This window comes from Ciconia boyciana, chromosome 1, assembly GCF_034638445.1.
Source record: "Ciconia boyciana chromosome 1, ASM3463844v1, whole genome shotgun sequence".
Classification (NCBI taxonomy): domain Eukaryota; kingdom Metazoa; phylum Chordata; class Aves; order Ciconiiformes; family Ciconiidae; genus Ciconia; species Ciconia boyciana.
Window position 1 is genome coordinate 56,679,180 of NC_132934.1, and position 14,656 is coordinate 56,693,835.

Genomic DNA, 14,656 nt, shown 5'->3' on the forward strand with positions numbered 1-14,656 from the left:
CCATGCTGGGAACCTCTGCAAACTATCAGCACCGAGTATCTGCACCTAGAAACAAGTTAACTCTGCTAGACAGTGACTCAACTGAGTGGCAGATCCTTCATCATCGGAAGTTTTAATACATGCTCTACTTTGACCACAACAAAGTTCTCAGCTGTTACAGCAATGCAAGCTGGAAGTACCTGTGTGCTCCAGAGGCTTAGCAACTGGTGTAATGGAAACAAGAGCAAGATGATGGATAGCATGACTTGCCTTTAATGCAGAGAAGGTTTATGATTTCTGTTAATCAGGTAATAAGGCAATGGGGCATGTTAATTTGCAAGACTGAACTGTTTAGAATAGAGAATGCAGATCACTTCATATGGAGTTTGTAAGGCTGAACTTTCCTGCCACAGAGAAGTTTGATAAAGTGTTTCTAGACGACAATGATTGTAATGATAATAATGGGAGATATGTAAACATAAGTATATGGTTACAAAATAAATTCAATTAAGTGGCTCAACTGCAATATAAAATATAGCCAGATATGGCTTTACATTAACACATATATTAGATGGTTTTGTTTATAAAAGGGTTTGTTTAAAAAAGTTCTTTGGAACTCCCCTAACATGATACCTTTAAATGTGTTTTGATCACCCTGTTCTGACAAGTCAAAGAAACTAGAATTTACAAGCTATGCAAAAGGGATAACTAACTGCTAACAAGGCTTTCAAAGATTGCTTCTGTAACACTAATAATAAAGGAAAGTTAACTTCTCCTGCTGAAGTAGATGCATTTTTCTTGTAATAGCATTACTGTGATGGATCAGAACCAAATTTAGCAAAGACAACCAGTGCTCACTAGAATCTATCTAATCACAGTCTGGTTTCCTGTGCAATATTTGGCCTAAAAGGACACTCAACAAAAGCACTGTCAGGAAAATATCTAGGGCCTAGTATATGTAGATAGTCCCCTCTGAATGCAAAAAATTTACACACCTGTGAACATAAAAATAACTATGACGTGATGTCAAGGACACCTTCACATGTCCAACAAGAAATAAAAAGCTTTATCAGCTTGCCTTAGCAATCAGTAAGTAAAATGTGAGACATTTTTATCTAAAACAGGAAAAGTGTACACGTTGCTCTTCCAGTGCGCTAGTTCCCATTTGTCCCATGCTACTACTTACTCCCATTAGACATACAAAATCAGCTAATTAAAACAATCTCATGGCCTTGGTTCACATTTTGTTAGGGTATGGTTTTGCTCTTCACAAACAGGCCACCAAAACTGCTGTCACTAACTGGTGTCTCTGGCTGGCACTGTCTGCAAAGGGTGACATGGACTGAAGAAACATGTGAGGTCAAACATCTTCTTTGAGTCAGAGAGACAGAATTTCTGGGCATAAGCATGTTCCCAGGAACAGCCAAGCTTCCTCTTCCACTATCCTCTGGCCTCACACTAAGCATGTTATGGAGGAGGAAGGTGGTGAGCCACAGAAATCAAGATGAGTTGTATGTCAAAAACTTACATGTGGGAGGGACAGCAAGCATCGGCTATTGCACTCATATGCTTCTTTGTGTCTTCCAAGTTCATTTAAGGAGCGGGCTTTCCGGAAGAGTGCTCGGATGTTCTCCTTGTCAAGACTTAAAGCCTTTTCACTGTCTTCCAGTGCCTTCTCATACAACCCCTGCATCGAAGAGACCACCTCGAGTCAGCTGAGGCACAGCAGACTATCCCCTCCTTCTGTGTGAATGCAAGTGTTTTATCTCTCAGCAGAAAACAGGAATGTAAAAGGCAGTTGGAAATACATATATTATCGCATACATAGACCAGCGAACAAACACACAAAACCTACAGATATAGAACATTTTGTTAAGTCTTGCAAAACCCAAAACACTTCAAAGTCAGTGAATGCCAGAATTAAGCCTGCTTGAGCAACCTTATCTTGTCTCCCCCTCTACCTTGGGCATGTGATATTTGACAGTCCTTAATTATGTGACTACTTGCTAATTTCTTTCATGGGACTCAGCCCCCATTACGAACAGGATGGACCTGCTCTGGGGTTGTGCCATAAAAGAAAGCTGTTAGATTCCTTAGGAAAATGGAAGCACGCAGCCTTTTAGAGCCTGAGTATTGCAGAATCCTTTTCCATGTGTGTGCTGAAAGTTCTGTCAGAACCCAAAGCCTTCTCACTGTCTTCCAGTGCCTCACTTAGGGAGGCAGGAGTCTCCAGAGCAATACTCAAACAGTATTCCAGAGAAATACTCAGTCAGTACTGGAAGGCACTGGCTCTTTCCAATCTCCAGATTGTACTAACTCATCACCAACATGGAACAGATCTGCATTCTCAGGACCTTAGGCAGGGCCCCTCTCCTTCACATCCTTCCTCTGGTCTCACAAGACACAGTGTGATAGTGGGAAGAGATCAGAGTTTTCTGTGTGTCATTGTCTCCTCCAGTGTTGGAGAAGGGAGCAGACAAAATCAACTGAAACCCCTCTTAACATCTTTTCCAATTGCATGGCACTGCAACCATCATGTCCTCCCTGGCACCTGGGGATGCCTGGGGAAGGTGCTCACCATGGCAAAGTAGCAGGCAGCTCGGTTGACATGCAGCTTGCACAGGAGTTCCTTTGGGATGGTCACCTCGTCGGAGGCTGCGTAATCAGCCACGTTCAGCCCTTCTACATACTGTACCAGCGAAAGCTTGAAATCCTTCTCTCGAAACAAATCATTGCCCTCTGCAAACAGGTTTCTCACCAGCTTCTGCAAAAAGGCCTGGGCAGCAAGGAGAGAGCAAATAGACCGAAGTGGATATTCAGAGACAGAAGAGGTTTCCCAATTTCCCATTCCTTTCCATATGTTTTAGCAAGCTTCCTGCCCATTAAGATTCTCCTGCCTCCTCACCCTCCAGTAAAACATCACTCTTTTGGTAGAAGAGAATAATCCAGTCAAATCTCCTTCCTTCTTGAACACTCAAGTGTCTTCTCCTTTTCCTGAAAGTTGTCGTTGTCAGAACCTTAAAGCTTCAAGTTACAGACAAAAACTGTGACAGACCATCCCACGCTCTCCACTTTTGGTATGTAAACTAATGGCTATGCAACAGAACAAATCTTGCTAACCAAAGATTTCCCTACTTCAGAAAACAAATTCTTCATTACCTCGTAATCTTCTTGGCTTAGGGGTAATGTGGACCTGAAAAAAAGAAGAGAAAATTCTCATGAAACAGGCATCCATACAAACACAGGCTTTTGTCTGATGAAGAAACCATCTTTCTCATCCTGTGTTGATGATCTCAGTGAGTTGCTGAACAATTTATCACTTTAAAGGCAGTTGGGGCAAAGAGAACACAATTAGGGAGCGCTGTGCTCAGTGATGGCCACAGTGGTGTCAAGACATAGTCAGGTCCCAAAGGGATTTGAGACTAGAGGAATCTTATTCTCAGCTATTTTCTGCACATACACGATCCTCTGTAATGTGCCTTTAGCCAGCCACCTAGAAAAACCCCATCTTTGAGAAAGTCACATGAGAGATTGTCATGGAAAATACAAGTGTATTTTAAGTGCATCTGGCTCTAATGAGAGGCACCAGACTGGCACTCCAAGACCTCCTCAAATCCTCTGTGCGACCAAAGACATACAGTGATAAATGCAATCGCTTTCCTCTGCATTAAGTTAGCCACACGCCTTTAGGCCTACAACACAAAAGGAAAGGAGAAAATGCAGGTTCAGAAGGCCATTTAACTCCAGCTGTCTTGGCCAAGGCTGCCAGGCTGTGCCACAAAACTGGCAGTCCTTGTGTGGGTAACACCTACCCCGCAACAGCACTGAGACTTAGATGAAAGGTTCCATTCTTCAAATCAGACCACCCAGGCCATCCAGGTTTGGTCCACATATATTTGTTTTTTTATCTTCAAGGAGAAAACAATAGGCTCTAGAGAAATCCTTAGCACCTTTCATGGCCCTCCTCACGTTTGAAATACAACATCACATACATGATCTTATCCGTCAAAGAATAAACTTTTTTTAGATTTCATATAATCTAATCATCATCTGCTCCTTAAAATTAACTGCAGGAAATGCCTTGGCTTTGTAAGAAACATTCGTGCTGCTTATAAAATTGGACTACCCCTCTTCCACATCAAAACAAGCCAACAAATGACACTGCCCCTGATTTGGAGTATAAGATATGCTCCAGAAGCATGAACAACACCCCATATTTCTAAATTGTTTTCTTTCTAATAAATAAACCTCACAATTGCCTCTCTGAAACTGGGTTATCAGTCCCATTTAGTCTTGGTCTGGGGCAAAAATATCACTGCCATGCCACAGGATATAAATATGTAACATGGAAGATTTGTCTTTTTTTCCTATTGCAGATGCACAGATTTCAGCCATAATAACTGCAGGACTCAAAGCAGACCTTAAAAAATGCCAAAACAACCTGATTACAATCTTGCTGCTTCCTTACTCACCATGGAACCTGGATCCAAGTCTGAGGCCTTTGCTAACTCAAACACTGGAGGGAAAAAACACTACTGTACTTTATAAGCAAGCACTTGGCCTTGTAGCTACCACATGAGCAACCACCTCAACCTCTAGAAGGCCACATGATACTCACAAAAGAGTGACCTGAGGCACCTACCAGGTTGGCTACTGTAAAAGAGCCCAGGTCATCTATTTCTGATATAGGCACTATATGGGGCACCTGGCAAGTAATTTACCCTGCTTTCCCCACCTACAAAGTAGAAACACCATCTCCCTTCCTAAGAAAGGTGGGATAACCTTGTTGAGAAAGCACTTTGAGATCATCACACTGAAGATAAAGTAGGAGGTCCAAGTACTATTTGCATTATGCTGACTATAAAGATCATCCTGGAACTGCAGTGGAGGGCAAAACCCAAGGCAATTAAAATTATACAATTTCAAGTTCAGAGAGATGGAAGGACAAGAAGCACCCTGAAGAATCACAGTGAAAATCCTCAGGACCAGTATCTCTCTCCCACGCAGCAGCCCCAAAGTGGTGAATAGGAAGAACTCAGTTCCTGCAATCCTTGGTACGAAGACAACCGCCTCCAAAGCCACAGGAAACAATGAGGTTGTCCACTTACTGAATGAACTGAAGTCCTTTCTCTATTTCTTGTTTTCTCTTTTGTCTCTCCATTATAGTTGCTGCGGAGGAGGAATAAAAAAAAAGAACACAAAATGAGTCATTATAGGTCTTGCTGGCAATTAAGCAGCACAGTATTTTGTGTGTGCCTGAATTTACTACTAACAAAATGTTCCAGACCAGATGCCCTGAACACCAAAGTCCATGATTTATCCACACAGCAGACACAGGACAGCAAGCAGCTCACTACCAAGTACCTGCTTTTTTTCACATGCCACTGCCAGGATACATGGGCAAAGAAGAATTACTTCAATTTGAGCTGTCTACTTAGATTGCCAGTAAATAAAGCCATAGGAACCAACTGTAATCATGACTGCCTTCTAAGAAGGGGGGGGGGTGTGTGTGTAAATCAACATTTTGCCTGCACTGGCAGTCATTTCAGGAATTTGTGCTGGTGTGCTGGGACCCTCCCATGATAAGCAACTCTGACCACTGTTTATCTGGGACAGATTTAAAATGGTTTACCACATGGCATACAAAACAAGTAATCTATGTAAGGTGTCTGGAGACATATCACAGAGAGAGATGCAAGGAGATGGACCTCCATTCCCCATAAAAGAACAGTGATGAATCTAAGCAATGGGAATTTTGTGTGGAAAATCAGCAGGCAAGAGCAGTAGAGACTTGGGAATGCTCCTTCGGAGAGGGGACAGGGCCCCATCCTGCAGTGTTTTAAATTGGGGTGGGCAGCACCTGAGGAAGACTCAAGAGCAAGTTATCCCCACCTAGTCAGCAACACAAATGGGCACAGTAACTTGTCTCGGTTTGACCAAATCCAGTCTGGGTCTCTGTGACTGCAGACAAGTAAGGAGTACGATGGAGCCATTTTGGAGTAATGACCCTTTTCTCAACCAAAATGGGTTTGAATCACACCATTAGATACATAAGCTTCATCCCCTGTGTTTTGGGAGCAAATCTTGGAATGGCTCCTCCCTGACCTCTCCCCAAGGTACACAGGTCTGCCACACAAGACAAGAATAAAGAAGGGGAGAAGGGATGGCACTTTTTGGCAAAATAGAGTTGCTGGTGACAGCAAATTTCCCAGCCTTGCCATCAATCAGCTGTGATCACAAACAATGCTCAGCATTTGAGGAATGGTAACCTGGGGACAAAGGCAGCAAGCACAGAAACATGGAGATGAGATGGAGCTGAAGACACTGTGCCCTCCCAGCCTGGGATCATCTCTGAAGAGATTACGAGAAAAACAAAAGTAATTTCTCTAACTCTACACTACAACAGCTTGGAGAGCATTACCGCCCAGCTCCGTTTTACATTAAGACCATCCCAACCATTCTAAGGTATCTTACGGTATCTATGGCTCGTTCAGCCTGGCACAGAGTGAAGGGACCTTTAAGGTACGTGAAAATCAATCCTAACAACTCAGCAAGCCCTTATTGATTGTGCTCTGCACCATGCAAAATGCAGAAGAATTAATACCTGCCCTTTACCAAGAAGGAGAGTTGGGGGAAGGGGGAAAGGCAGGACCGAGAGAAAGACCAGAAAGAAGTGGTAGCAGAAGGAAGCAAGAGCTTGAAAGTGACACTGTGCAGTTTGTAAGTCATCAGACATAAAATTTGAGAGCAATCTGGTCTGAGCAGCAGGTAGAAGATTTTAAGCAGCTGCATTTGGAATGGGATGGGCAGCGCAGCAAGAAAGGGAAAGCCAACAGACAAGGTGAGTGATGATCAGCATCTCTATAAAGGCTTTTAACAGAAGCGATGGAGAAGAGCAGCTAGACTTCAGTATAATGCCAACAGAAGGCCTGGAAGGATTTATAAATAACCTGGATAATGAGCAATCAGGAAGAAAGAAGGAAATTTAACAAGGAGACTGTGAGGTTAATATGATCACTAACACTACAGACAGACAGGCTTGAGGGGTAGAAAAAGAGACAGAGTCCATTTATTTTACATTTCTCCTTGCATGAAATTCTGCAAAGACAGAAGAAGTAAGAGAGAACAGTCAAGGTGAAGAGGAGCAGTAGGAACCATTTCCACACAGACAGCAGTGAAAGCCATGAAAGAGGACAGAGCAACCCCAGAGCACTGTAGGGGAGAACTGCAAGGGCCATCAGAGACAAGGGTGGGGAAAGAGCCACAATGGGAATGACAAGAGATAACTTGGGGGAGCGAGAAGAGGAGTTAAAAGGTCAAGGGGACCCTCACAAAGGCTAATGGGAGAAAGGACAGGGAGGAAGGAGGAACTTCTAGCTCGCTGGGCCCTGAGTGCACAAACAGGCTTTAAATGCCCCAAATAGCCTCACCTCAGATGCCCACCCATGCACCTTCTGCCCATGGTCGAGGAGCTCCATTTAAGCTCAGATCCAGGCATACTGCCTCATCTGAGCCATACTGTAGGTGCACCTGTCCTCAGTCATATCTCCTGGACAAACCCTGAACCCACACTGTAGGCAGGCTTGTCTCCAGTCCTGTATCTGGCACCATCTCCTACTGCTGGACTTGCTGGGTAGACCCTGGACCCAATTAACCACCTCATCTTCTCTGGGACTGTTGATGGACCCCTGCTATCAGTATCTTGTTTTGCCTGCCCTGTTCAGATATGGTGGGACTGTACCCTAGTTAATGAGGGCACTGCTGGTGGCTATCATCACCTTTGGCTCCTAGCTTGTCCTCCCTGGAGGAGCAGCCCTGCTCTTGCTGCTCCCTGACATGAGCCACGCTGGAGAGAACAAAAATCACGGAAGTGAAGTGGCAGCCCATGGATCTGATGAAAAGGGAGATTGTTGGCGACTGTGGGGAGAGCAGCTGAACACTGGCTGGTCATCACAAAGTCAATGGCTGCACTCCAAAAATGCTGTGGCACACCTTCACAGTTGTGTATATCCACAAAACAGATCATTACCTTGAAAAGCTTCCGATATGCACAGTCTACTTCAACCTCTGCTTCTGAGCTCAGCTCTTAAAACACTACTGCAAGGAGCGAAGAAGAGATCAGTACCTGCTCTCATGGCTACCCTGACTCCACTGCTAAAACATCCTACACAGCAGGATGTGGGCATGTGTTACACAAGAACTGGTTACTGCTGCTTGCCTACAGAGAAGGGCATTCAAACATTACTGACCAAAAGCTGGAGTGGAGCCAAAGGACTACAGGGAAAGGCTCCAGAATGTCTCCTTCCTAGAGTTATCCAACTCCTCTTGCATCCTGGAGCTCCCCTTCTGTTTCTTCTCTCCTCACCACCATTGCCACCACATCCAACATGCATATCTCCATTCTTGCTTCATGTGGATGGCTGACCAACCTACTGCATCTCTTAAGTCCTACAATACCCAGCTACAGTTTTGATCTTTGCTACAAAACCCTCATTAAAAAAAACTCCTCTGTGCCCTAGATGCTGTTTAATCTCTGCAGTACTACCCTCATCTTCCACAGTGAACATTCTCCAACCCAAGACCCTCCACTGTCTTCTTTAGACATAAACCGCAGGCCTGATCTCCCCTCCAGACTGTTGCTCCCTGATACTGCCCCACATTCCTCTCTCCTTGCAAGTGGGTGACCAGCTTCCCCTGCTAAAGCTCCGTCACGCCTTCACGCTTATGTCACGACTTTGCACATAAGACTCATCTCCTCATAGCAACACCCTCAAAATGCACACCACATGCTGCTGCCCTAACAACTTCTTTCACATCTCTCAAGAACAACCACCTTTCCTTTTCAATCCGACTCCACACCAGCCCCCTCCTCCACGCATGGCAGAGCTCTCCCCCGTCCTGCCTGACCCATCGCTGGTGGAGGCTACCATTCGCACTCCTCCTTTTGCTCCTCAAGCCTCCTCCCCGGCAAACTCAGGTCACTGCTGTCTCCACTCGTTGTCCCAGCCTCTTCACTGTGTCTCCTTTGACCCTCGGACCAAGCCGCACACCCATTACACCAGCAAACCCCAGACACAGCAAGCCACCCATACGTGCAACACTTCAGTTCTGCTGCACACCATACCACGGCTGATGCATAATTAATTTTAAGCACAGAGCCTGTTTAGCTTTTGTTTTCTCAGTCTTCTAAATATTTTTAGAAACACAGCAGAAAACATTTCATGAAGCAGTGTGCCTGAGCGTCCTTTTTTTTTTCCCCACCAAAACTGTCTGTCCAGACTTGTCTGCTCAAATCACCAGAGGAATTCGAATCCAGAGTATTTATATCCCCACTACAAAGCTCTTATCCTTTCCGTCCAGAAATGTTTATCCTCTCTGGTCCAGCATCTAGAGAGGACTTTATTCATAGTTTGTCAATGAGTTACAAACCATTTGCCAGACAGAAATAAAATACCACAGATAAGCAAAATGGTTTTCTTGCCCTCAGAAGGAAGCACGAGCCAGTAAACAGGGTGACTCAAACACAAACTGGGTAGATTCACTCTGCAAGACACTACGAGAGAACGGAAAGACTTGAATTTACCTTATCATGGACTGGGTGTTATTCCCAACCCTGCCAGAGCTGAATTTGGGCAAAGTTTTTCATACTATATTTCTGGGATGGCAATGAGTTCACGCTTGACCAACTTCCAGGCTTTGACTGTAACATTTCAGCCAGAAATAAGTGCACCGAGGTGCAAGTGGCAGGTTGTAGAGCTGAGACAAGAGCTCAGCCCCAGGCTGTGTGCGCTCTCCTCTCAAAAGGCTCCAGGATGTGCTAGTCTGCAACATGGAGTCTTTCACTGGTTGCAGTTTGGCCACCTCGGTGGTGCAGCAGAACAGGTAACTGGGCTCACGTCAAGCAGAGGACAAGCCGCACAGCCCACTACAAACACGGGCTCCCACTCATCCCATGGCTGCTCTCTGCCATGCCCCACTCCCTGGGTTTGAACGCTTCTCACAGTCGACAGTTCTTGGGGTCCCCACCACCATGCTGTGCACACCGAGTCTGACGACTGTGTCCCTCCACACACCAGACACCCCAAGGTACCTCCGTGGCCACTCTCCCACACCCTGGCACCCCACTAGTCCCAACCCTGCCCCGCAGCACCATCAGGGCGGATGGCTTTGGGGTACCACCAGCTTCACCCAGCAATACCTCCAGCAAATGCAGGGTGAGGCAGCAATGACCCCCTCACCCCCAGCTGAAAATAAAAGCATCAACCAGATGTTTCCCTGAGAAGGGGATGGAGATAGCAGCCAAAGCCTCAAGAGACCACCCTGGCCCCCATCACCCCATTTTCCACTCCCTCCAGCCCTGCACCCCACGCATAACACTCTGTTTACTGCAGGCCACCCCACACGTAACACCCCCATGTACTGTGGGGCACCCTTCCTCCTGCCCCAGCCCGCCGGGCCCTGCCCGAGGGGCACTGCAGTGCGGCCCGGGGGGTGAGGAGGGGGCGGTGGGGTGACGCTGCCCGTCCCTCGGCCACTTGCTCTTGGTTTCGTGCCCAGCCAGCTCGCCCTCCCCTGCCTCGCTTTAAAAATCAAATCCCGGGGCCGGTTTCCACACGGGTGGAGCGGGAGCCCCCGCTCGTCTCCTCGCCCCACCCCCAGCACTAGGCCGCCGATCCCCGGCCTTGCCTAGCGGTGGCCGCGGCCGGAAGCGCCTCCTCGGCCGGCCAGGGCGGAAAGGGGCCGGCGGCGCCTCCCGCACCCCCGCGGCTCGGTCGGGCACCGGCACCCCGGCATCCCCCCCCACCCCGGTCCTGCTGAGAGGGGTTTCCCGCGGTAGGAGACATCCAGACTTCCCCGGGAAAAGGAAAACAAACCAAAACATACTCTTCCTCCTTCCCCACCCCCCATCCGCTTAAATAAAAATCACACATCTCCAGGAGTCTGGGAGGCGAGTTTAAAAAAAAAAAGATAACCTCCCCTGCCACCCGGAAACTGTCTCAAGCATTAAAGAATTTGGAAAAAAAAAAGAAGAAAAGGAATAAAAAAATCCCACAACCTTCTTATTTGATAAACTTTACAAGCCCCTACGGAAGGTGCATCTGAAAAGCTATTCCGTAAGGGCTTCTCTGCTGCTTCATGAGGTTTATACCAAACAAGAGGGGGAAACTGCAGCCTAAATACGGATCTCAACACAGCTCTTAAACCTACAAACCACAAACAGGCACAAACGCAATTAATACTAAGTTTTTCATATAAACCCAGGGGCTTTTCCCCTAGCTTTCCACTTTTAGACTACTACCACATTTTTTCCAGGGGGTGGGATTAGGATCTCTGACAATTATTTTTTTGCAAACCCCACATTTTTGGCGGAAGAGGGGGTTAGCTTCAAAATCTCGCCCATATTATTTTTCACTTTTTTTTTTACATTTGCAATTACACAACGTTTCATCCATACAGTTACCACCTGAAACCTTTACTTTCTAATGAAGCAACATCCAGATTTTCTCGTTTCTTAAGTCCACCCCTTTCTACACACACAAACACACACCCATACAGAATTGGTTTAAGACAAAAATAATCCCCCCAAAACAATAATAAAGGACTCACCTCTCCTTGGGTTTTCCCCCCCACACTATGTATAAACTTTCCTTGATAAATGGTATTGTATTACTAGAGATATTATTAATGTATTATTACTAGAAGTAATAATAATAGTAAGTGCTATTTAATTATAGAAGGCAGCATTCTGCTTCTGGATCGGCTGCCCCTGCAGCTCCCTCCATGTGCCTCCTGATCTCTTTACTTTCATTTCCAGGTCTCGATCGCTCGCTCGCTCTCAGCTGCACCAGCAAGAGAAAATGCCTCCCTGCATATCCTCTGGGCCCTAGAGGCTACCGCTTTCCATTACAAAAATTCACAGATCTTTCCCTTGTGGTTGGTTTTGAGATTCTTTAAGGTGACTTAGGCTTAAAAAAAAAAAAAAAAAAAAAAAAAAAGCGCTTAAGCAGTCGAGGCTCCGTTCTTATTTTTATGCAACGTTTTTCTTCTTCCTGGTTGTCTTTGCTGATCTATAAAATAAACCCCAAAAGAAAGGAAAGCTGCCTCTGCAGAGTGATTGCATGCATGCGAAGCACAGCAATGAACTGAATTACGAGCCCCCCCCCCCCCCGGGATTATCACATACGTGAAGCAGTGACCCTTTTGCCCACCCATATATGTTTGCTGGAGGGGGGCCAGAGCCGTTGCTTCTGCCAGAGCAATTATCTATTCCAGCCAGACCTCACTTATTCCACTCCGTACTGCTGAGGGGGTTCCCTGTAAATAAGATCTTCTGAAAACATAAATCTTTGGGTGGAGAGGAATATGCAGTATTTGTATCTATAACATATTATTATTACATTATATACTATTGTGTATTATACAATACACATATAATATGTATGTACATGCATATATATTTTTATACTTATGTATACACATATGAATTTAGGTACTTTTTTTGAACCAGATTTTTGGCTTGTTTTCATCCCAAATCCCTCAATATTTCAGAAAGTGGACTGAATCTCCACAGCAGCCCATGCCGGCAGAGCCCCAGGAACGGAGTTGCCAGTGGGAAACGGGGGCCCAGAGGCACACGTTATTCCGTGGCAGGAAATGGTTGTGAAGACAGAGATACACAGACTGCCTTAGACGGGGATTCATCCATCCCTGCCCAGCTGCACTACCATTAACTTCAAATAACCCTCTGAAATGAGTTTCATGCTCGGCTCCCAGTCCAGCCTCCCTGGTAGGATAGATTTTCCTCTCCCTAAAGGATTCTGTCTACCGTCAGATCATCATTTCCAGACTGACACTGGTTTAAATTATCAGCTCTTTTCCAATGTAATCAGTGGTATGTTTACTCCTCAAGTGTCTCGCTTCTCTACTTAAAAGAGTGTCACTTTGTGCTTTGCGGCTAAGCAACTCCGACAAGATTCAGGGGCAGGTAGAAGGTATCATCTGAAGTGTACTAAACTTGTTTAATATTTAAAACACGCTGATCAGAAAAGGAGAGACTTTATTATATTGAGTAGGATTGGCTTCTGGCAGTTCTGTCAACACAATAAACTGATAATTTATGAAATATAGGCTGTGAATTGTATAATGTACCATATGACACTGGAGAACACAGTCTTACGCTCCTTGCAGTATTTAATCACAATGCACTTTTTTTTAGATATTCATTATGATCCAAAGATTGCTGTTATTCATGGATAAGACAATGTTTATTTTTATTATCTCTCCAGCAGATTTGTTTCCTCTTATTTTTAGGCAATGACACCGTGACAATGAGTAGAGTCTAACCAAGCTGGGCCTCTGCTGTAGAAGCTGTTGGCAAAATGTACATTAAATGACAATTCCTGTCGAGGGGTGGCTTTGAGCAGAAGGAAGGTGGAGCAGGCCTGGTGGGGGAAAGTAAACATGGGGAGACTTGACATGCCAGATCATATTGGGAGGGCAGCGTCACAGAGCTGTTAAGCATCAAATGAGTCACAAAGACCAGGATGCCTCCAACCGTGCAGCACCTCTGAAAGGCAAGACATCACAGCTGGATGAGAAGAAGAGGGCTTAGGAGGAGCTGAGGAGAAAGAGGAACAAAACAAAATCTACACACAATCAACAGTTACACTGGAATAAGCGCTATTTTTTAATTTGAGAACATTCATTTTCAGGACTGCATTTCCCAATTGAATGTCATGTTATACTTCCCTCCAGCCCAATTTCCTTTGCCAGTAAGACTGAGAGGTGTCCTGCAAGGTCATGATCCAGCATGTACTGCTCCTCTCATGAAACCACATCATTCCTTAGTGGTTAACATGAAGATTTTCACAATTTGCAAGCACGGTTATCGAGGTCTCGTGTGCAGGTAGTCAGCAGAGTCAAAACGCCACCAATCCCTACTACGAACTAGTTACAGTGTTGTAAAAATTACTTTGATTTGTAAAGCTATTCTTTTAGGGAGAATGAATCTATGGATCTGTGCTACCATGGCACAGTACACCTTCATTCCAATATAGCTGCACCCACAGTTAAAGACTTTATTCTTGCCCCTCTGGCCCAGGTAATTAGCCAATATTTGGGAGAACAACAGAGAAGGGAAACAGATGTATTTGGTATGATCTTGTTTATTGCTAAAGATCGCGAGGAACTACTAACAAGCGCCAAATTCCTTGCTTATATTTTCCAAGTTCAAGCTCCTTCTCGAGATCGCACTGATTTATTCCCTCATCTGCTCTATGTTTTCTGGCAGCTTTATGCTTCTCACATACAACCGTAACCCAGTCAGTGCCTCAGCTTCTTAATTTTCTTCAGTTGCAAGAGAAATGCCTCTTATAATTTATGAGTTAGCTTTTGCTCAAGTTTTCTATCTGGTTGCTGTACTGGTTTATGGCTTTTATTCTTCCAGCTGTCATGCTCCATAAAGAAACTTAATTGCTTTTTGTATTCCCTCAGAACAAACAAGGTCTACCATGCCCTTCAACCTCAACACAGTCTACCAGGTCACCCAGTGTTGCCAATTATTGATAGTCTTTTCTTGGGTCCATGTAAGCATTTGATACTGTTTCTTAAAACCACAGTTGGGAGAATTGTGACAGAAGTAAAAATGCCTCTTATAATGTTTTGGGACCAAATGGCA

The 14,656-nt window shown here is 45.2% G+C and overlaps 1 protein-coding gene across 12 annotated transcripts in view; it reads right to left on the minus strand.

The window, feature by feature from the left end:
- ZC3H7B (zinc finger CCCH-type containing 7B) overlaps nt 1-12,085 on the minus strand; it is a 50,470-nt gene extending 38,385 nt beyond the window's left edge. For 6 of the 12 annotated variants that reach the window (XM_072868350.1, XM_072868268.1, XM_072868303.1 and 3 more), the window contains exons 1-5: nt 11,587-12,084; nt 5,088-5,148; nt 3,139-3,172; nt 2,558-2,755; nt 1,508-1,666 (exon numbers count right to left, since the gene is read on the minus strand). In XM_072868350.1, coding sequence (XP_072724451.1) covers nt 1,508-1,666; nt 2,558-2,755; nt 3,139-3,172; nt 5,088-5,140 — 444 coding nt within the window. In that variant the 5' untranslated portion in view covers nt 5,141-5,148; nt 11,587-12,084. Of the gene's footprint in view, nt 1-1,507; nt 1,667-2,557; nt 2,756-3,138; nt 3,173-5,087; nt 5,149-8,008; nt 8,077-11,586 lie in introns of those variants that run through there. The other 6 variants (XM_072868333.1, XM_072868323.1, XM_072868313.1 and 3 more) reach the window with 4 other exon arrangements.
- Nucleotides 12,086-14,656: the final 2,571 nt, after the last annotated feature.